This window comes from Epinephelus lanceolatus, chromosome 12, assembly GCF_041903045.1.
Source record: "Epinephelus lanceolatus isolate andai-2023 chromosome 12, ASM4190304v1, whole genome shotgun sequence".
Lineage (NCBI taxonomy): Eukaryota > Metazoa > Chordata > Actinopteri > Perciformes > Serranidae > Epinephelus > Epinephelus lanceolatus.
In genome coordinates, this window is record NC_135745.1 from 6,970,277 (window position 1) to 6,994,762 (window position 24,486).

General features: G+C 43.3%; 1 protein-coding gene across 2 annotated transcripts in view; it reads right to left on the reverse strand.

Moving 5' to 3' along the window:
- Nucleotides 1-24,486, reverse strand: part of chd7 (chromodomain helicase DNA binding protein 7) — a 95,464-nt gene that overhangs the window by 60,600 nt on the left and 10,378 nt on the right. For both annotated transcript variants that reach the window (XM_033651020.2, XM_033651019.2), the window contains exons 2-3: nucleotides 9,517-11,129; nucleotides 8,313-8,635 (exon numbers count right to left, since the gene is read on the reverse strand). In XM_033651020.2, coding sequence (XP_033506911.2) covers nucleotides 8,313-8,635; nucleotides 9,517-11,008 — 1,815 coding nt within the window. In that variant the 5' untranslated portion in view covers nucleotides 11,009-11,129. The remainder of the gene's footprint in view (nucleotides 1-8,312; nucleotides 8,636-9,516; nucleotides 11,130-24,486) is intronic.

The following is a 24,486-nucleotide window of genomic DNA, read 5'->3' on the forward strand; positions in this document are numbered from 1 at the left end:
TTTAGAGAGGAAGACACCTCTGCAGATAATTTGGCTCCTGAACAATGAGGACAGAGGGAATTCTAAGCAGGAGAAGTTTCAGCTGGTCACATTCTGCAATCCTCACCACTTGATGCCATCAAACCCCCCTAACTCTTACACACTGAGCCTTTAATGATTGATTAATTGTTAAAATGATCAAAATAATTTATCAATAAAAAATAATTATTATTCTATGACAAGAAAACTACAAATTGGGGCTGCAATTAACTGTTATTTTATTATCAATTAACAAGGCAGTTATTTGCATCTATAAAATGTCAGAGATGTCTTGTTTTGTCCAAACAAGAGTCCAAAATCCCAAAATATTCTATTTACTGCCACAGAAGACCAAGAAAACCAACCAGTATTTGAAGTGGAGAAGCTGGAAACTGAACATTTTTGGAATTTTGCTTAAAAAAATGACGCAATAACCAAACTTAAAGTTTAATTTTCTTTCAACTGCTAAATTTATAGTCATCAATATATAGTCATAGTATCAAATATGGATCAGTCTGATCTGATCATGTGCCAGGAAATGTGTCTGCTGATGTTCTGCGTCAACACCAGCCGTGCCAGCCTGTCAAGTCAATACTGCTATATTTTCTGCAGGGTGGGGGTTGAATGTGTCAGTAATGGCGGACTACAGAGCAGAGGGGAGGAGAGGGGATCCATCCATCCATCCATCCATCCGCGCACATGGCTGCAACCTCCTCCCTCTCCTTCCTCCTTGCTTCTTGACTCCCTGTTGCTACAGTCCCCCCCCATCTCCTCCTCCAGCCGGCTAACCTTTGTAAACAAACGGGCTGAGACTTTGCTCTCCTGCAGACTAAATCCTCTCTCCTTTCTCCTTTTCTCCCTCCATCTTCCCCTCATTGCTCCCAAGTAAGCTTTCTGTGACAGGCAACTGGTTACCAGCTGTTGGGAGCCTCTCCAGCTGCCTCTCCTCCCTCACCCTCTCTTCCATCCCTCCCTCCCTTCCTCCCTCTTTCTCTCTCTCCAGCTGCTCAGGGTCCCAGTAGCAGATGGGAAATCAGGCATCATGACACGAATAAATTATCTCCATACTTCAAAAAGGCGCAGCGAGGGAGTATGCGTGAGAGTGTGTGTGTGTGTGTGTGTGTGTGTGTGTGTGTGTGTCATAGGAGTATGCCTTTGAGAGTGTGCGCATGTGCATGTGTAACACACGTGCACTTCGGTGTGTGTCAAAGAGGTGTGTGTGAGCATCAGCAAGTTTACAGCAAAATGCCACGGCAGCAGCTCCCCTCTGTGTGTACACACACACACACACACACACACACACACACACACACACACACACACACTTAGCATAGCTTGGTTGTGTTCACGTGGAAGAGGAAAGAGTTGGGGTGCTTTCACTGAAAAGTCCACTTCCATCAGGAGAATGCTAATGTATACACACACACACACACACACACACACACACACACACACACACACACACACACACACACACACACACACACACACACTTCACACCAAACTGCTGCAAGGTCAGGCATCACACAAAACCTCTGCACACATGCACACAAACACCTGCTGACACACACGTAAACCGAGCCATTTAGACACACAAATAGGGGGGAGGAGAAGGAGAGGGGGGAGATAACTAGGGGGAGAGAGAGGGAAATAGAGAGACAATCGCAGAGAGAAAGAGTGAGAGAGATGGGGGGGAATGCAGTGCCAAGAGATAAATCTGTCCTCCTGCCAAGCTTCCCAGATAATCAATCACACGAATGACAAAGGAGACACACACAGTGTATACACAAACAATCACACACACACACACACACACACACACACACACACACACGAGTCCTGCGTCAGGTTTGGCGTTCTGCAGGGTGAATTTAGCTCGCTGGTATACTGGTTTAAATCCATCACTTCTCTCCATTGAAACACCATTAGAATCCACTTCCAAAACAGGTTCTAATAATATCACCAATAACTGAATTTATGTAAAAAGATCCATAAAGACCTCAATGAATCACTCACACCAACAGAATGACTGCAGGGCTAATGTAACAGACTCAGAGGAGATAAAGGGGGTTGAGTTTCATCTCTCGCAGGACAGAGGGGAGGTTGGAGGAGAGAGTGTGAGGAGGAAGGTAAGTGAGGAGGGGTGAGGAGGGGTGAGGAGGGGTGAGGAGGATGCTGGAGGAGGGTGGGACAGCTTGAGGAAGAGTGCGATGAGGGGTTACATCTACCAGGCAGAAACACTTAAGACTCCCAAAGGACGGAGTGAAAGGAAATACAGTACCCATCATTCAGCTTCTCCCCTTACCCTCACTCCATCCATCCATCCATCCATCCATCCATCCATGGCCAGGCGATATGGCTTGTAAATAATAGAGATTTTTTTAAGCTATTGCGTAATATACGATATTTGTCTCGAAAACCACATTTTCTCTAAAATAACATACCGTAAATTCCCTATAGGTTCTCACAGGACAGTGCTATTACAAACATATGATGATCTTATTGAATATGATGCATTGCTGTAGGTTAAACGAGACAAAAGAAGTTAAAATTAGCAAAACCATAAATATCTACAGCAGTAAAATACAACAAAAACACCATATATAATAATAAAACACTTACAGGGAACATTTTCATCCACAATGACTACTTAAAGTAAATTTTGCTGTAATACTTAGATACTTGTACTTAGTGAGGTTTAGACTGCAGAAGTTTTACTTGTAGTGAGTATTGCCAAAGTGGGGTTGTAGTACCTTTGATCAAGTAATGAACATGATAGTGTTGCGCTGTATACCAAAATGTACGTACTTTTTCAATACTTTTTAATTAAAAAGGGAATTTGGTATTAGAAATTCCCAGTGTTTGGTGCTTGTTGGTCAAATGTGTCATGATCAGGGGATATGCAGCTGTGCATTCATCCCCGAAGCCTCAGCTTCAATTGAGAGAGAAAAGCAATGTCTCACCATGTCTGCCACTGACAAAAAACAGCATGTCATCTTCAGAAAAAATACCTCCATGTCCTGTGCTTGTTAACTAAATGGGCCACTGAAGTCTACTGTGGGACTACTTTGCTTACAGAGCCGATGCTAATGGCAAACCCACTGACATAACAAAGCCAGTATGCAAAAGACGCTATAGAACCGTGACGTGCAAGAGAGGAAAAACTTCAAACCTCACCAAGTACCCCAATGACACAGAGACCTCTCTAAGGAGTACAAAAGGTGGAATAAAAAACAGGTCAGTGAATAAGATAGCTGGCTAGTTAGCTGGTAGGAAGGTGATAAGCTGCTAAATTATATGACACGTAGCATATCAATTGGGTCAGTTCTGAAATAACAAGTGTGGTGCAAACATGGTACTTCAACGTAATTACGCCTGACTTTCCCCATAATGGCTGCAGGAAGTTGTTCATTGCACATTTCTATAGATCAATCTAAAATAAAAACCATAATAGCTAGAAAGCTAAGGCTGCCTTCCTTGTCATTGTGTTGTATGCTTGTAATGATGTCACTGAGCAACGTTACGTGTGGTGCAAAACCATGCTGCGCCGTCTGAAGAATGAATGATAAATGCCTTTTCACTCTGCTCATAAAAATGGGCTTATTTCAAAAACTAAATAATGGACATACATGAAAAACCATGTCCAATTTTTTTTTCTACCTCCAGGTCAGCATACCCACGGCCTCACTGCACTTGTGTGTTACTGGCCGAGCCTGCCCCTTTAAAGGAGGTGGCCTTGTGAGTGTGTGAAAGAGTCTTGCAGGTTTGTTGTCAAAGTCTTTCCAGGTGTTGAGATAAGTACCAGCACATGGCTACAGCCACATAAATCTTCATGCAGTGAGGGGTAGTAAGGTTACTTTAACCAGCCATTAAGTGTGTAGATAAGCTCAGGTTGCAGAATACTAGTTAGTGAAAGGCTGCATGTTGTGATTGCTGCCACAGAAAAGAAATAAAAAGCTCCTGTTAACATAATGTTACTACGGCTGTCTTTTCTTACTCTTCAAAGATGGTCCAGACTGTGAAAAGCTAGTTAGCTGCAAGCAGATATGAGTCAGGCTCAAGTCAATTAAAAATAGCCTCAAACCGGAGGTCTCTAAAATAGGGTTTCATATTATTTAAGTAAACCATATGTGTCAAAAGAAGTGGTTGATATATTCTGATTCTCTTGGTAAAAAAAGAAGTAAAACACAGGATTATTCTGTGTAGCCATGCATAAGTTGAAAGTTAACTCATCACTATACTGCCAGCAAATGCTTTGCAATGTAAGATGGACTTCCTCCCCTGCATGAAATCATTTTTGCACAGCAATTACATTTTGCTGTATCACTACTGTTCTTTGTGAAGCTTGGCTAAACATTGGAGCACTAGCTTTGGTCACTCAGTCAGATGGACGCTGAACTGGCAACGAACACAAAACTGCAGTAAACAACACTTTCAGGAGTCTATAAAACTGAAAATGTTCTTGAAAGTTCAGAACAGTCTGGCTCTTACACATTACAGATTGATATCTCTTACTTCCGGGTACCAATCAGGATTTAGCATTTAAATTAGAACCTGATGACAAATGTTGCACTACTTGGTCACCATAGCCCTATTTACCCAAAGATTGCATTTCAGGGCCACTACAAAGTCCCTTCTTTATGCCTCCTCTGCATTTTTACGCAGAACCAAACGACGGCATCATACTGCTCCAGTGTGTGATTTAAACACAGCATCATTGAAGTAAAAGAGGTAAAAGGTGAGACAGGCGTGACATGTAGCAAGTGTTGGCCTCTAATGTTACATATAACATATGCATCGGCAGTGCTTTATAAATAATAACAATGACATTAACATGACAACAACTATCATTTAGCATCCTGTTATATGGCAGCTGATCTCGTGCACTGCTCGGAGGGTAAGGGGCTCCCAGATTTAATTGTTTTCCTAAATTGTGTACATTTTCGGTCGCTGTTTTTCTTCAAGTTAGCTGCTAACTGCTTCTCTCTGCCTTTTTAATCTCTCGCGGTGGGCCGCAAGCATAACACAGTCAAAACGCACACCATATTGCCCGTGATCCCGTCCTGCACCCACATAGTTCTTATAGAGCTGTTGAGCTTACGCTTTAATTTTAACACTATTAAATAAAATAATACCTTTATATGCATTTATGGTTATACATCTAAAATGTTAATAAATACTTAGGTTTGAAGCATAGTTTTTACAGGCTTTAAAAACTAAAGACATCTATTTCTTCATTTTCTTCACCTCTCTGCTGCCTGACAAGTGCTTCATAGTTGCCCCTTTAGCTACACATAATTAGCCATTTAATATGAAGTTTTACTTTGAGTTTCAAATCAATTCATAAAATAAATTCTAAACACCCTTGTCTTAAGTCTGAGAATGTAACCATTCATTTGTGCAGATAGCTGATGCACATTTGAAAGCTCAGATATCTTACATGATATAACACTAAAGTGTGATGCCAAGAATCAATGTCTTGTCTCTCAATGATAAAATATCTGATCATTCAGTGTGCACTAGGGCTGCCACTAACGATTATTTTCATTGTCGACTAATCTGTCGATTATTTCTTCGATTAGTCAACTCATCATTTCATCGAAAAATGTGTTAAAATGTTGAAAAATGTCTGTCTGTCTCTCCCAAACCCCAAAATTACGTCATCTAATGTCTTGTTTCATACTCACGCCAAAGGGTTTTAGTTCACTGTCACGGGAGAGTGTGTAAAGCTGCCAATATCTGAACGTAAGAAGCTGCAGTAAGAGTATTTTGGGGTACTTTTATAGTACTTTTCTATGAAAAATGACTCAAACCGATTAGTCGACTACTAAAATGGTCACCGATTATTTTAATAGTCGATTAGTCATCGATTAGTCGACTAATCGTGGCAGCCCTAGTGTGCACAGAAGGAAGCACCTCCTCTCTGTTCAGACACTGCAGCAGCAGTTGCATGTTTCAGCTCTTCAAATAGGTGAGGTGGGTTTGAAATAAAAATCACTCAACCACTAAACCAGAGATGAATCAGCTTACAGGGCACTAGCTTGGCAAGGTGACCACGCCGGTGCTCGTATTATCTGTCCTCAAAGGATGATTAAGTGTGCCGTCTTTTCAGGACAAGGATGCAGCCAAACTGATCTGCCGTGGCTCTCCATAGGTTATTTTTCACTTCATTTACCATCAGGTATCCATTGTTCTGACAGGACTGATGACATGGCCATCTCAGCAACAGTTCTATATATCTGTTCTGATGAACAACTGGGCTAAACTTTACAAAAAGAGAGCCTGAGAGGAGAAACGAGGCAAACAAGTCACACAAATATGTTAAATATGTTAAGATACATTCGTATGGAATATGTTTCTGTTACAGCACACAGCTAACATGAATTCCTGATGTAATGTCTTAGAGAACTTTCAAGTCAACCAGTGAACAAAAATTTTACATTTGTTGAAATCCAAACAAACAAGAAGAGTCGAATAAACATTAGAGGAGCATTTCCTAGAAGCTGCGGCAAGCTGGATGGTATAGCAGCTCGCTGACAGCATGCATGAGCGGGGGGAGGGGCAAGACAGGCATGTTATATGTCAACTAAAGTGCTGCACGCAACACAGTGTGTGCATGTGTGCGTGTGTGTGTGAGATGTAGAATAAAGGTCACAGCACAGCTCTCTGCCAGAGCTGTGACCTTGAGCTGCTGATGAAGGCACACGTGTGTCTGTGTGTGCGTGTGGGGTAGTGTGCGTGCATGTGTAATAACCATGCTTAGCGAACAGATGGAGCTTAGAGTACCAGACATACAGTCATTATGACTGACTGACCAGCTTGGTGTGTATGTGGCTCTTTCTAACAAGTGCATCATGAGGCACAGAACTCCCTTCCTGTGACACACACACACACACACACACACACACACACACACACCCCAAGTACTCCTCTAGCTAGGCTATCCTATTTCTCCAGGCACATTTGCCATCCCATTCCAGACCACACTATCCCAAGCCACACTGTGTGTGTGTGTGTGTGTGTGTGTGTGTGTGTGTGTGTAATGACAGGGGCTGCCGGGCCTGCAGCTAGAGTCGGGTTAGGGGCGGCACATGCAGCTCGCCCAAGCGCGGTGCGGGGCTCACCAGTCAACCTGGCATCTAGGTCAGGAGTGCTGGATGAATTAAGAGTGACGGCTGAAATGTCAACCACAAAACGCAGCGGCGCAGGCTCGGAGGTGGGGTGGGGGAGTAGTAAGCGAGGAGTAGTGTGAACAAGAATAGAAGGGAAAAAAGAGGACTAGATCTGTGTGTGTGCGTGTGTGTGTGTGTGGCCACAGGGCTGCCATTGTGTGTGAATGGGTCAGTGGAGAAAGGGGGCTTTGAGCAACAAAACAAGCTAATGGAAGCTGAGGGCATGTGACGCGGGTAACAGCGACAGTGCACGCTCACACAAACACAAACATGGAGGTTGCCATTGAGAACTGCTAACCTCTTCCCAACAGCCCTCCCCGCCTCCTTGTCTCCTTTGCTAGAGATCCTGGACTCCCTCTCTTGAGATCTTTGCCTGTTTTCCCACTTCTCTCCTCTTCCCCTCCCCCAATCTCTTAATCACCCCCCCTTTCCCAAGCTTTTTTTCCCCTCCATACTGTCTCCCTCTTTTCCAAATCGTCTGTCTCTCTGCACATCCGGCTACACAACATTAACTTAGAGATGACACCCCTGAAATGGATAAGACAAACACTGAGACAGACAGACAGACAGACAGGCAGACAGGCAGAGAGGGAGAGCGGAAAGAGAGGAGACGGGGAGGAGGGAGACAGGAAGGGAGGTTTCCTCTATAGAGGAGGGGGAGATGTGGGAGCAAGAGGGAGGAGAGATTATGCTGGTGGCGCCTCTGTGTGTGTGCACACGTATGTGTGTTGTGCACGTCTCAGGATATGCAGCTCACAGGAAACAAACAGCTGCAAAAATCCATTTCCCCACACACACGCGGAAACACAACCACACACAGGGCCGACAGCAGAAGACACAAAAGGTAAAAAACACACACCGATATGAACACACAACCCCACTGAACCAGCGCCCAATGCACCGCTGTGTTCTCAAATGTCATGTACACACACATTTATGCACACACACACACGCCGCACACTTCCCTTACACTCCAAACACACACATTCCCCCACCCACATGAAAAATAAACACTCACATGAAATACACCCACACATGAAAACAAATGCAGAGTCTTGATCTCTCTCATACTCACACATAGCGACGCTACCACATCAAAGTGCCTGTCTGACGGAGACTCACCTGTACGTGAGGCACTTTCTGTGGGGTGAGAGGGGGTGAGGAGAGCGGGTGGGAGGCAGGAGGCGGAGGTGCCCATGGGTGGGAGGCTTGGTTGGGGGGAGGTGGCGTGCTCTGCAGGTGGTGGGGTTGGGTGGGCATGTGTGCGTGCTGCGCCTGAGCATTCTGGGCAGGTGGTGCCAAGCCCTGGTTTGGGGCCGGAACTCCGTGTTGGCCCTGGAAACCCATGGGAGCGGGCTGCAGGGGCTGCCCGCTTCGAGAGGCCTGCTGCTGGGCCTGGAGAAGACGCTGGTCTCCCCCCTGGCTGACTGGAGCTTCAAGAGGCCCTGGGAGCAGAGACAGGGAGAGGCATCACTGACTGTATGGATGTATGATTCAACATGTTTTAGCTCCTGTCCATCACCAAGACACTGAAATAGAGCCAATACTTCCCTTTTCTTTTTTCACTACTAAACCATCATAAAACATTTGTTAAAAAAAAACAGTAACAAACACATTAGGTGGCTTTGAAAACAAAGAGCTAAACAGAGTGGCTGATATTATGTGTAAAATAAATGAACACTACTGGCTCACAGACCATATCAAGTAACTAAATTACTTCAATAATTCCCATTGTGTAAATGCAGGATTTAAGCGCATTAGTAACTACATGATTGACCCCTGGTTGAACTGTAGTCTAGTTGTGATTTGGCAACTGGAGGGTTGCTGCTACAACATCTACAGTGTGCACCATCGCCTGACTGTCATCTGACCTCTGATATATCTAGGGATTGTGTGTATTTTATGAGGAAGAGACATGTAAAACAACTAAAGCTTTTTCTTCTTCAAATATGTGTAATGTTCACAAATGTACTTTTACTCTGTCCTCATTTCAACTGTTACGAATATGTAGCACAAACAGTGTAAAGACTGAATCACACCAGGAGTGACATATTGGCGTTAGTTTAAAACCATCTGTGTAATCCTAAGTAACTCTAACAGCTCTGTTTCATACGTACACACTGCATGCAGGGTATAAAACAGCAAATGTCAAGAAAACTCTTTATATTTCTCAATTTTTCAGTTTGCACAACTTATTTGCTCTGTTTTAATAGTGTAAGTGATTGGATTGAATGGGTGCCAATAAAGTGACTAATCAAAAACCTGGATGACTGAGAATCTTCACCGACGACTAATAAAAAGCAACATATGACTGTTGTGTGCTTACCTTGCTGTTGCTGGAGCTGAGGCCTATTTGGCCCCATTTGTGGTCCACGCTGCGGCCCCATGCCTGGATATATTTGCCCTGGGTTGGGGGGCATGTTGTGGGGCTGCTGGTGTTGGGGGTGTGGGGCAGACAGGGGCATTTGGGGAGTTCTCTGTGGATGGGCCATAGCATTGGGTGGTGACTGCAGGGCTGTGTACCCTGTAACCTCTGGGGCTCCGGCTAGTCCTGCGCTAGGAGGTCTGCCTTGCTGCGGAGGAGGTGTTGGGGTTCCCAAAACCCTCATGGGGGACATCGATGAGGGGGAGGGGTAAGATCCCTGAGCTGGGGGGGCAAGGTGGGACTGGGGCTGGTTTTGGGGTTGGGGCAAATTCTGGGGGTGTTGGGGATGCATAGGCTGGCTCTGCTGCCCGGCCTGCTGCTGCATCGGGGCAGAGTGGGTCTGATGGGGCTGGGGTTGGTGAGCTGGTCCAGGGGGGTATCGCTGCCCCTGCTGGCCAGCTGCTGGGCCTGATCCCTGGTTAAACCTCTGCCCAAGCTGCCCTGGTCCCATGGCCTGGCTGGTGTTAGCACTGACGTTGGCATTAGCACCCTGGCCCATCCCAGGCCCCATGGCTCCATACTGGGCCTGATAACCAGGGTACTGGCTACCCCCAAACCCCCCCATACCCTGTTGGTGCTGGTGGGGGTGTGGAGGCTGTCTGGAGGGGGAGTGTGGGTATCGGGGTGTGTGGCCCATGTTGGTATAGCCCTGGGGTTGTGACTGGGGCTGGGGGTGTCTCATCTGGGGGCCCCCCATTCCAACATGTCCCAGGTAGTGAGATGGGTCCTGAGCAGGAGGGGGCGCCATGCTCTGTGAAGGGTAGTGTTGGTTCATGCGAGCTGCACTTGGTGTAGGCGGGCCTTGCATCCCACCATAGTTGCCTTGAGACATCTGGTAGCCTCCCATCTGGTTGGGTCCACCCCCTGGTTGTGTCGGAGGCTGTTGATAAGCTGATCTGCTCTGCTGCTGCTGCTGCTGCTGGGGCTGCTGCTGGCCCCAAACTCCACCCCCACCTCCTCCTCCTCCTCCTCCCCCGGCATCACCCGGGTACCCATGGTGGGGGTTGCTAGAGTTAGCTGGGTTATTATGGTAGTGGGAAGCCATGCCATTCATGGCCGTGTTCACGTTTGGTGGCCCCTGGCTGGGACCATTCTGGGCCATCATTCGTCCTCCGGGGGCGCCAGGTTGATCGTAGCCTGTGTAGGGGCCGTGGTCATACATTTGTCCTAATTTAGGCTGCCCCGGGCCGGGCCCCGCACCGTGGATCATCCCCTGGTGGTAACCCCTGTTTCCCTGGTGCTCATGGTTCAGAGAGGGATTAGTCTGCTGGGCTAAAGGGTTGGACTGGGCAGGGGTCGGTTGCTGAGGGAAGCAGTCTCCTAAACCATCTAATCCATCTGAGAAGAGCCCTGCATCGTCCCCAAATAAACTCAACATCCCTGGGTCCGCCATGGCTGGGTGGGGGGCCCACAGATGGAGGGGACTGGATGGAGGGAGGTGTGTTGTGCAGTGAGGAGCTAATCAGCTAGCTGCTAATTTGAAGCTTGCTACTCCATGGTCCTAATTAAGGTTCCTGTAGAGACAGACAGAGGGAGGGGGAGATAAAGAACCGAAGAGAGAAGAGGGAGGGGAGCAAGAAAGACAAAAATGAAATTAGTGCATGAGACCAAAAGGTGTGCTGTGTGCCTCAAATGAAGTGCTGTTCTGAAAGCTGGACTGTGTTAAATGTAGTTAGAAAGCTTCTTGATGACTAACTTTCTGCAATTATCCAGGTCTGTTTAAAAAGACATATTGACAAACAGGTTCATTATATAACTTCTGCCACCAATGATTTGAAACATGCAGCCTTGTACTATTAATTTGAGAGTATCTTGTCTTTAACCTTTCTTGTGTGAATAAGGGGTTGATAACATAATTGCTGTGAATTTGTTACAGTAATATGATGGCTCAAAATATATAATATAGCAACATGCCAAGTTTGCCCACTGCTATTCTGTTTGAGCAAAGACATTGCTTTATCGATACTGGCGTGCACAATGGCACAAGTCGACACTGAAGTACAACACTGTTTTGTTGACATACATGGATGTCGATGAATCTCAGCTCACTGGTGGTGATGTTTGAATGGTGATATTGTGCTTTCATACAGGTTGTTAATAAACCAAAGCAAAAGCTAGCAGCTTCAACTGCATTAACATTAGGGGTCATGAGTTAAATAGCAAACTTACATTGTTAAAAGTGACTGACAGTTTATCATCATTAACGTATCTAGGAATACAAAGCCATAGCACACTAATTCTGTCATAGCTACAAAAAAAAAAAAAAAGAATTCGCTGGATGAGAGAAGCAGCTGCTGCAGAGGAACTTTTTGACCCAGAGCAACGAAAGGTTAAGTTTCACTTTCACTGCGCCTGACATTCTGTTGCTCCGTCTGTTCCCAGAGAACGCTCTGCATTTTTAGAGTTTGGAGCAATGAATAACCAAACGATATATATATATTCCAACAACGCAGCTCCAAAGACAGAAAATAAAAACATGGCGGGCAGATGTTAAATGAATGTCTGGGAAACCCTGAGTCTGCTGTTAAATACCAAAGGACGAAGAAGTATGTCTATCAGCACGAAGAACAACAACAATGTGGAATAAGGTGACAAGTGCAGCGACATTTTTAGGGATTAATAATACAATTTAAATTAAATCTGATTTAAATGTTTTTAATGAAGGGGTGTATGTTTAAGTACATGGGCTCTGTGGTTTAATTTTTTGTTTTTTTTTACTGCAGTATTTAACTGGGTATTGAGAATCACAAAGTTTCCCTGATATTTGTATCGAATAAAAAGTTTAGAAAAAAAAGTTCACAAGTTTGTGGTTATGCTCAGTAGTAAGCACAAATAAATCCTGTAGACCCCCCTACACGCAAGCCCCTTTTACACTGCCAGATTTTCCTCCAATGTTGGGCCGTTTTGCCGGCAAGTTGGGAGCGTTTAGACACAGAGCCGGACTGACAAGTTGATCTGAGGTGCCCAATTTTCCGCCTTGTAGGGTAGTCATATTGGTGGAACTTTTTTGGTTTAAAAAGACCGCGGCAGCCTTCCGCAACGGGAGGGGCTGTTGATGACTTGAGGGAGGAGCTGTTGATGATGCCGCGCATGCGACCCACTGACGGTGGATAAACAGGAAACAGCTGATGGCAGGAATTAGCGAGCAGCTAGTAACAAGAGGGAAACGCAAACCTGATAGACACTCAGACACTGTAAAGATGAGCACCTGGGGAGACAAAGAATTGCACGCCCTCCTTGCCCTCGCAAATGAAGAGGCCATTAACCGTCAAATGACGGGGACGTTGAAGAACGGGCCGACTTATGAGAGAATCGTTGAAGGACTGACCAGCCGCGGCTTCCCTCCCATGTCACTGTTTACGTCACACGCTGAGCAACACGTTTTGTTACTTGCTCACGCCCCCCATTGCCCCGAAAAAGGCACATTCTGTATAAACAAAAGTAGGTAGGCGGCATTTTGCCGAACTCCCTGATTTTGTTTTTATACTGCCAATGCTGAAAAAAGACTGATCGGGCTTTCCTGAAAATTTGCACAATTCCTATCCAGGCGTTGCGCTAGACTTTTTCGTCGCCGGTCATTTTGACATAAAAATCCGGTCATAATCTATTTTTACCGGTCATTTTAATTTCGTTTTTAAATGATAATAAGGATATTCAAAGACATTTAGTTTTCATTCGTTCGTTTTTAATAAATCCAACAAGCAAGTTATAAAGTGTGCATTAATAAGGACATGAACGAAAAGATGAACAGACATCCACACACCCGTGCCATTAGGCTTCGCCCTGGACACACCGGATGGCACTAACGCGTCCGGTGTGTCCAGGGCGTTATGTAGTTATGCCTGTAGGCTCGGTGACACAAAATTAAAATTGTAATGAAGTGATTAGGGTATTGAAAAATGTGTTCGGTTATGCACTGTTTTTTTAAATTATAAACACGGTATTTTCTCCTCACGTTCCACAGTGCATGCTGTACGATCTGCTCTATCCAGCTTGACAGAAGCGCTCGCGGCTCGCATGAAAAATAGACCAGACGCCGAACTGAAGTGCTGCCTCCACCTCCGTCACACAGGCCGCTCTGCTCAGTGGCCTGTGTGGACAGTCAGATAGGTTAACATTGGTACCGATTGAAAACTGCCTCCGCTGCTGGGCGCTGCGCTTCGGTTCAGCGTCCGGTGTGTCCAGGGCGTTATGTCAACAACGCTACATGAAGCAGATGAATGACTTTTTCTCTGCAGTGTGAAAACACTAGTGGGCAGGGGTGGTAATTGCAAGCGGTCAAAATGACCGACGGCCTTCAGATTTTGCGGTCATTGTTGTAAAAAAACGGTCAATGACCGAGAATATCTGGTTAACGCAACCCCTGTTCCTATCTAAAAAGGGCTACAGACACACACACGATCACCACCAGTACAGGCCTTGATTAAAAAAAAAAAAAAAAAAAAAATCTCAATTCATACTGCAATATTGGCCAGGAAATCGAGATTTTCGTCTCCCCACAGCCCTGAGCACTCTCTAAATGGTGCATCATACAGACTCATTTGTTGCCACATTTACAAGCAGCCTCATTACCTGCTGAGCAGAGGTGCACCGGATTAACTTGCATGTTTAGCAAGTTAATCAGTTGTAACCACCCCAGAAAAAAAACATTCACTCATTGAAAAAAAAAATCCTTTCACATCCACACACCCCGAAACACACACACACACACACACACACACACACACACACACACACTTTATTTTAGCACTGCCCCCAAAACCTCCCCCACCTCAATTTTACTACCAAACAAAAGAACTTCTTTCTTTTCAAACACACACTCAGAGTCATTGAGTGTGTGTGTGTATGTGTGTGTGTGTGTGTGTGTGTGTGTGTGTGTGTGTATGTATTAGAACAAAAGGGCCTAGCAGATGCAACTCTGTTTGAACAGCAGCAGCTGCCATCCAGCCAGCCAGAAACCAGCCAACCAGCAGGCCAGAGAGCTTTTCCCTACACCAGCCAGTCTGTAGCAACTCGGTCAGCAAGCCATTCAGCTGGCTAACTAACCAGTCAGTCTCGACAGATGTGTGAAGAGTTAGCAACCTGCTACTTTTAGCCTCTGTGTTTCTGTTGATCTACCTGAGTAAAAGGAAAATAAGCACATGTACAGCAAGTCTACTTCACTTAAAATAAACTTGTTATACGAGTGTGTAAAAATCTGAAACATTGAGGACTCCAGGGGTGAGTATACATAACCAACATCTGAGTGACGACATGCAGTCTGCATGAGTGATAGGGTGGAGGTAGGTGGATCTAAGCACGAATGAACAAGTGTGTGTAGGCCTTATATCTGAGCCCAGGACGCGGGAGAAGGTGGAGGAGGTTTGCCTCTTGCCTCTTAACTGCGAAAAAAAAAAGCCAATAAAAAAAACCCAACAACACCCAAGTCAACTTTTGCCGCTACAGAGTTCCCCTCCCCCCTTTCACCTAATTTCTTTCCTCCTCCACTCTCCACTCCTCCCTCCCACTAATTTTCCTCATCCACTTATCGGTTCATTACAGAGCCCGGCAGGTATCAGGGGTAAAACGTTTAATTATTTCTTCAAGTGAAATAGTGTGCAAAAATTACTCATTTTCTTTTTTCTAATAAATAATTTGTAGAATTAAATAACTAAATTGTGCCCCAAAATCACTTAAGTAATAACTTGCGTTATTGTAGCAGCAGGAACTGAAGTTACAGGTTGTTGTGGTTGGGCGGCTCAGTTCAAGAGGGGCACCTGAAGTGTTAGTGGCAGGCTGTGTTTGAGTGCACAGCCAGCTAAGGCCTATCACAGCTTGCATTAGGCAAGAGGTGGGGTATATCCTTGCTAGTCCATCACAGAGCTATTAGTATCTCACTGTGATATTAACTATTTGGTAATTACAACAATAATTGTGGATTGTGGATTCTGTATGGCTGTGTGGCAGCATTGTTAGTGCTGGTGCACTTCACATAAACCCGTCTGCTTCCTGTCACAAGGCAGATGTTTTCTCTTCAGCTTTACTCAACAGGATAAAAATGTTGGAACTGATTTGTCCACCAGCTTTTCATTCCTTCCACCATCTGCTATTGCCAGAAACTCAGAAAGCTTTAGCTTTAAAATCTACCTTGCTCTCTGAAGTGATCCTGGAGACAAAAACGTGTGAGTACACAAGAATTTTCCACCATTTGTCTCATTTGTAAAGACTACAGAAAAACAAAGTTGAACTGATATTCTTAGATCTATCAAGCAGACACTGAGCAGAGGATTATTTCTGAATGGACATAAAATAATTCAACATTTGAGGTAACAAATAACCAGCCAAAGACCAAAGAATTTCTCTGCCAGTAGAAGTCTCTAGTAGCCACAATGTCCCCCAATGAGTATCTATAAAAGTTGCTTTGCTGTATATCCATTAAAATACCATTCACAGTTGAGTTTTTGGGCGGCAACAAAGAATACCCATTCAGAAAGTAGCAATCCAATAGTCACCATTAGCATGACAAAGACTACAGTAAAACAGACTTCCTTCAGCCCTTTGGGCCTTCTGTTGGGAGCATCCACTCCTGTTGTGTAAATAGCAATTAACAAGCCTTTTCCTCCATGTCTCTCTGAACCATAAACAAGCCACCGACACACAGACAGGAAGACAGGTGCTGCCTAACTCTTTACTATATTATAGTCAGCAACAGGCAAGGGCATGCACAGATACATAAGTCAGTACACTTCGTTGTTATTCTTGAAGTCTCAACAGTGGTACTCAGGCACAGCTGTCTGTTTAAGCAGTGATTCTATCTATGCATGTAATGTGGTATAACCACTGTGTGCTAATCGCTCAGTTGCTAACATAGCATGGAAGTCAGATAGACCAACATCACTATTCACCACGGTGGCTGGTGGGCTGCTGTGGTAGTCTGTGTTTCCAGTGTAGGGTTGCAGCGGTGTATCAATCTCAAGGTATACTGTGATATGAAAATTGATGGTTATCATACTGTGGACATTTGCGTATCCATGATATCGTTATTTTCAAAGGAAGACTTTACACATACTTCATTAAAAAGTGGTTTCAGGTTTCATTTAAGATACTAAATATAAAACTAACACCATCATTTTCATTCCTTTAAGGGTCATTCTGACTGATATTCTGTAATAGCGTGATACAGTGAAACCACAGTATTTTCTGAGATGGTTACTGCACCATGAAAATTTCACATCGTTGCAACCCTATTCCAGTGTTAAGGCCCTGACACACCAAGCAGACAGTCGGTCAAACTTAGGCCATCGGTGAGCATGTGTCACCCTTGTTAGTGTGGTGTGTCCCACACTTTTGACAGAACAGAAATAAAACCCATTTAGTTCTTTTCACATATCAACATCCACATCCAACATATATAAAAAAAAAACAATTTGTGTGTGTATATATATATATATATATATATATATATATATATATGTGTGTGTGTATATAAAAAAAAAAGACTAAGCATTCTGTCAATTCTTAGTCGGATGACAGACGCTATAATTCTAAACTGAAAGTGTCTGCTTCGTACAGCCACAGCAGCAGAGGCGCAGCACAGAGCTCTGTGCAGACCTTATGCACGAGGCACCATTCATGGACCAGTGCTACCATAGTGACTATGACCTAAATGCTAAGGAGACTAAGAGGAGTCATTCTCAGGCGGAGAGCACACCCAGTGAGAGAAGAGGGAGATGAAGAGGAGGAGGGAGCTGCCGCAGAGCCCAACAGAAAAAAACTTTGGCAAGTTTATTAAAAAGCAGGTGCTGCCACAGCCACACCAACTGTTCCTGTTCCGTTTTGTTCAAAGTGAGGGGAAGATCTAACATTAAAGATCAAAGTAAGCACTCAAATATTGAGCGTCATCGATGCATCTTTTAAAACGTCTGGTGTTATCAGTAACACCATTGTCATGAGAACATTTTCTCACTGCATCCCTAGAAACTCGTTGACTCAAGAGCCAGAGCTACAAACACATTAATTCGCATGGAACAATATCTATTAAGTTAGTAATTGGTTCAATCACCACTTAAACCACTAATTGGTTCTGATCAAATCATCCTTGATGATTTCTCAACAACTTCTACAAATGATGAGACTGTTACCAACTTGACTAACTGTGCAGAGCTAAAGGGGAAAGTGACGAACACTACTGTAATCTGTATGTATGAGAGCGCTTTGGATTACAGATACTTTTATTTCCCCACAACTGAGAGTGAAAATAGTAGTGGTATAACAATTCTGATTGTGACTGAAAGTTATTATCTTTACCAAAAGTAGTTCATCTGAAAGGTTATAACCCTCGCATGGGCTATATGTGCACTAATAATTGGAGAAAATACTGGCCGCATCATGTCCATCTTCTCATTACTTCTGACCTGATACAGTCTGACAAGTGTGAAATTCAGACGCGCTTAAGTTAAGATATGACTTGTTTTCATCGGTTAAGTCTGTATAAAACGAAGTAAACACCTATAGAAGCTCTTCACTTGGCCACACTTTTGAACACGAGTTCCAGCATGCCACATAGTAAACACTATGTGCTGGGCCAATTTCCAGTTTTGCCAGTCCAGGTGTGTGTTTACATGATGTAAAAAAAAAAGTGCATATTTAATGAATTCTGTGTGGACAGAGCGCTCCAATGCTACGTAATGTGACGTGATAGTCAGATGCTGCATGGTTGTTACAATTCAGCTGCTGAGTCAAGTGCGTCACCTAATGGTATAGCTTGGTACACTGTTCCGATATTTAGCTTAAGATCAAACTGGTTTGAAAATGACGTGACCCTAGTAAATACTACAGATGTGCATTGACACACGCATACCTAGCAGGGGTGTAATGGTACAACAGTCTGTACTGATATATCAATTTAATGATCACTGATTCAATATCAATGCAAAGTGAAAACATGGATATGCATCGTCATCTTTAAGATAACCCTTTATCCTTAAATTCCCATCGCACGTCGATTTCTATCTAAGCACACCTACTTCCTAAACATTCAAACAGTGGTAGCAGCCTCGCACACTTTAGACTGTGTTCAGCTGCACAGACTAAGACATTAATGATATTTAATGATATTGTCTCATGTCGATCAGACACCTGAATCGAATTGAAATGGTATCGTGGCAGACCTTCTGATATCAGCAAATACTGAAAGGTTGTCCAAAGAATCAATATAGTATCGTATTCCAGTTTAAATTAGGGATGCATGGTATTAGATTTTTTGCAGATATTTGATAGATATATCCACTTTTTCTCCACCTCATTTTAGTGATCATCAAGTCTCTCCTGTAGTAGAATTAACATCATATCATGCATGCATACTCTTATCGTGATGGCCCAAACAGCAGATGGAGACATGAAATATAATGCTTTTCAACTTATTTTACATTAATTCACTGTGCAAAATAAGTAAAAACATGTTGGGCAACTCTGATAGTTCATTTTAAAGCCAATATTGTCCGATATCGATAACGCACCAATAATATCATGCATCCCTAATTTAAAACCCTAATACCTAGCAATGTTGTAAGAAATATACCAAGTTAAAACTCTGTGTTCAGGAGTCAAAGAGCAGATTATTCATTATTAACAACCCTCTTATCCCCCTTTAAACCCTAACCATTAACGAAACATTTCATTTTTACCATCCATTTTTTTAATTGACTCACCTAACTGCCACCACAAAAGCAGCACTTCGGCTGTTTTCATTAGAGAACCTGTGCTCACAGTGGTGAAATAGCAGCACTGTGGAGTTACATCACTTCCTGTGCATTTCAATCACTACAGCAAGAAAAAAAAAGTTTCCGCATGTGACCGTGTGCGTGTGTGGCAGGTGAGAGTAATTGAGTGTAATTTCACATCCTTTGCAGCAAGTTACTACGAAGGCAACTGATTTCCTGTCAGCTCAGTCTGAAGCACACTACATTAGAGCGTGAACACTACAATACAGAATAAATGTAGCTGTATAAGCACTTGCTGGCTACTCTGTGTGTGTGTGTGTGTGTGTTTGTGTGTGTGTGTTTGTGTGTGTGTGTGAGAGAGAGAGAGAGAGAGAGAGAGAGAGAGAGAGAGAGAGAGAGAGAGAGAGAGAGAGAGAGAGAAAGCTTGCATTTGTGTGTGCAGCAGCCTTGGCGCTTTCATCGGATCACAGCTTTAGTTAAAAGTAGGCAGGCAAAAGATTCTTTCCTCTACTTGTCCTCCTCATATTTTGTCCGGCCTAAAGAAATGAGCCTCCCACAAGATAACACGTGTCTGCACCCTGGACAGAGCCGGACACATTTCCTCTGCATGTCACCTCTCTCCTCTTGCCCATTTCATCATCTCGCCCTCTCTCTCCAGTGTTATTGTTCATCCCTCCATTCCTGAGTGAAAACTCCTTCAGTCTAAGAGTCATTGAATAGACGAGCCTTCTGTTCTCCCCGACTTTGTTTTATATAACTTTCTGTACCACTTCCTCTGCCATTTCAGCCCGAGCTTGAACTCTCGTCTCTTTCTCATAGTAAGCAAACACACACACACACGTACAGTTTGGCATTGAGGCCCAGCTGTCACTGCAGAAGGAATTAGGTGAACGGTCAGTGTGCCGCTTTAGACGCCAAATCTCATCAAAGGATGATGCATTTAGCCCACCGCACACCCCTCCCTCTGCCATAACACACGTGGTGACAAGTCCAGAGGAGGAAAAACCTAGATTTTGACCTAGTGCTGTGCTGTCCCCCATCACCTGGGAATATAAGGTGCTGGCCAATCACGTATGTAAGCTTACATACCAGGTACTGTTCACATCATAATCAACAAGATAAGGGAGCAGAGCATTCCTGCCTTCATAACTTTCCCCAAGTTGAAAAAAAAAACTTCCTCAAAAGGAGCATAAAACTGCTGTGCTGTGTCTTAACATCTGATAAGCTTCACACTGGACTTAGTGGCTCATATTTAATTTTCTCATTGGTACCTGTAGCAACACACCCACAGCAACACAGCCCCATCAGTGTGTACATCTTATCATTATTGCCATTTAGTATGCACTCAAAAGCCCCTTTTACCACCGGGAGATTTTAAAAGCAGCTAGAAGCAGTTAGCAGCTAACTCAAAGAAGAGGAGCAGAGGCCGAAAATGCCCACAACTGAGGACAGAACGAGGTCCAGGAGTACCTAACCCTCAAGCAGAGGACAATATCAGCTGCCATGTCACAGAGACAGTAAAGGTTAATATTTAGAAAAAGCTGCCTGATGTGTACGTTATGTCACACTAGATACCAACACTGTTGTGTTGAACGTCAAGCCCATCACGGCTCTTTTGCTTCCAGCATGCTGACTAAACTCACACACTGGGGCGGCACTGTGTCTGCAATATTTGGTTCTGCGTAATAAATGGTTTTGTTGCGGAAGTATTGCGAGACCTGTTTGTAAAAAGGGGCTATAGACACAGTGACGTGAATCACAAGTATTAAAAAGCCTGTTGCTTTCCTCTTTTTGTGAGGAAATACTGTCCATCACAATGCACATGCTGTCAATGATGTGTATGTTATCACACAACTTCACAACCAATAAAGAGTGTTATGACAGTTTCAGTACAGAAGCACAGAAATGCTGCTCATTTTGGGTAGCATTTTTAAGCAACTATTTTGATAACTGATTAACCATTTAGTTTCTTTAAGCAAAAATGTATAAAATTCACTGGTTAATGTTTATCGAGTATGAATATTGTCTAGTTTTCTTAGAGGTCTGTTGTGAAACTTTAATATATATTGATTCCTATCCTATCAGGTCAGACAAAGAAAAAAAACAAGCATCTGAAAATGAATGTATCAACTCTGGCTTTGTGAAATTGTGAATCCTCAGTTTTTATTGGTTCTCTTTTCTGACATTGTATGGACCAAATGAAAAATCAACAAGTAAATAATCAACAGATTAATTGCTAGAATTACTGTTGGTTGCAGCCCTTCACCACAGCATCACTACTAATCCACCTGCCTCTTTCACCTTCAGTGTGGGCTACAATACCAGAGGGTAACATAGGTATGTGTTTAATCAGCAGCACTGCAGGCCCTCATGCGTCTGTCCTACAGCCTTGTAGAGAAAGAAAACACATAGTAACACAACTGAGAAGTTTTGTTCACTTTTGTGGTTTCACAAGACCACACTGATGTTAATCAGTGTACCTAGAGGTGACAGCCTGTACGTACTACGAACAGCACAGGGCAGTTTAAAGGGACATGATGACTTGATAAAGAAAAATCAACTGACTCAATCATCCCTGTGAGAAAGACATTCCTGCTCTCCATTATTAGTGGTGAACCAACACCACTTTTTCAGAAGTGATTCCCAGCACATCATTAAATGGATCGCTCAACGCTGACTAACAATCTAAGTACATATTAGTCATTCATGCTGTCGTCAGGAAATGAAAACTCCACATCAGTTACAGCATATTTCTATAACAGACAATCCCTCACATGTAATGGTACTATAAGGTCGTCATAAATAATGGTGCCAGAGACTCTTTGTCAGCAAACTGAAATTATTACATTTGATGGAAAATAATTGTAACAGTATTCATAACAAGGGGGGAAAGCACCACGTATCGGATTGTTTATCTAAAGCAGATTCATTTGCAGATTAGTGTTTCAAGACGCACTGCAATATCAGAGTTCGGTGAATCTGTCCATGTTTAGATAAATCTCAAAAGTAACCCTGAATAAAATGTCATGACAGTCAATGCTGGAGGAATTAATCATATTGCTTAACAAAAAGAAACCACTAAGACAGAAGGGTAACAACAAAAGGCATTTTCATTTTAGATTGATTTGCTGATTATTTTCTCAATCGTTTGGTCTATAAAGCAGGTGACATCTAAAAATGCCTTGTGTTGTTAGACCAACAGCCCAAATACCAAAAGAATTGCATTTGCTATATCAAAATATCATAAAAAGCAACACATTCTTACAATGAAGTAGCTGGAACCATCAAATGATTTGAATTTTTGATTGAAAAATGGCTAACAATTAATCCACCTTCACTGTAGTTACAGACTTCATTTCCATTATTTGACTAATTGTTGCAGCTCTAATAAAGAGCAACAATGTAGACAGTGCTGCTATGATGCAGCTCTGGGCAGTATATCTACATCAAGTCATGTAATCTGCTAACTTAGGTTGGTATTGGTAATTACTGAGAAAGGAAACAGAAACACTGCTGAGATGGTTTCAGAATGGGATGGAAGAGGCATTTCCTTTGCTGTTTTGTGTTGAAACCCCAAGCAAACCATGTTTCAAAATCAAACTTGAGATACCATATCAGGACTTTGACCTTGAGGTGGCCTATTATCCAGTTTAGACAAAGTGAGAAGAAATATGAAAAGCCTCTCTGCCAGGGGCAGTCACGTGAGCCTCTGAGTCAAACAACATAATTAACAGCTCCACAAGTTCCACCTCACCTGAAACCAGAAGTGATCACTGAGTGGCTCTAACACGTATAGTTTTAGCCGACTTGATAAATGAACTGACGATCACCAGCTAGGGCTCAGGAATTCACACCGACTGTGCAGCTCTGTCAAACCGCAATTATGGAGGCCATCCGTTCAGCCGAGCCCAAACCACAGAACATGACTGCCAACTTAGTGCAACTGAATGGCCTCTGGCAGTCAGCGGTATTACACAGTCATTCGCTGTAGTGCATCAGAGAGGGGGGCCTTCATTTAACAGAAACCCAAACAGGAACTCGAATGAAAACACTGCCATCAATGCCAAGTCCCATCAAAAAGTTGATCTCATGTTTTAACATACAGAAACCCTAACTTACACATAGATGTATGTTCAAAGTATAGGGAAGTGGATCACAGTACTGTGCTGTTTATCATCTACTTGTACTAATATATTCGTTGTTGGGCTGGGGGATATGGACAACATCAAATATCACAATTTTTTGACCAAATACCTTGATATCAGTATTGTAGCAACAAATACTGAAGAGTTTTAATAATAGATAATCATCAGTAATGTGGCTATAATGACTAAGTAGGTAAAGGTAAATAATAAAACAGCTAGAACAGACTGGTAAGTTAGAAACTTACATCACTTATGTCATCAATTATGTCACTACTGTAATGCAGCCTTTAAAACCAAGAAAAGACAACATTTTGAGACACTGCCATGCCCCAATTTATTGGCTATTTAATACTGTGAAATGGCTGTAAGTTGCAGATCCCAGTGTCAAAAGTTTCCACGTTTTCACTCCAACCAATCCCTACATCAGGTGATGTAACCGTTGTTTCCAGTCTGAGTCAAGGTGTGTTAGTCAGTGACGTCAGCTGGTGTAAACTTTGGTTGGTATGAAAACCTGCAGGTGCTCGGCCCTCAATGACACACCTCTCCTGTTTCCTGTATATAAATGTTTGAAAGTCTTTGTTAGTTGTATATTTTTCACCCTGAGGAATCTAGTGAACAATTTGCATGTGATTGCCCCCCTCAAAGTTCTAAGTACTAGGAAAAACCCATTCCTAATGTCTTTCATCAATAAAACTTTTTGCAAAACAAGGAAATTTGCAGATTTTATTTGTTCTAACTAGTTTGATACATCATGCTTGATCAAACAGCCCCAAATCCCTGTGTGTATGCAGTGTTAGTCTGGGGTGAAGGAAGGAAGAAGGAAGAGAGATTAGCCAACAGTGGCTCAATGCAGTCCTGTCTGTGCTGTTGAAAGTTTGGCAGCTAAACTGTCTGTAGCCTCCAGGCTTTACTACAGGAAATCTCTGCCATGTCAACAACACCATTTTTCCACTGAGACACAGACAGACAGACAGACAGACACAGACAAACAAAACAGAGACAGAGAAACAAACTACACTGAAAGC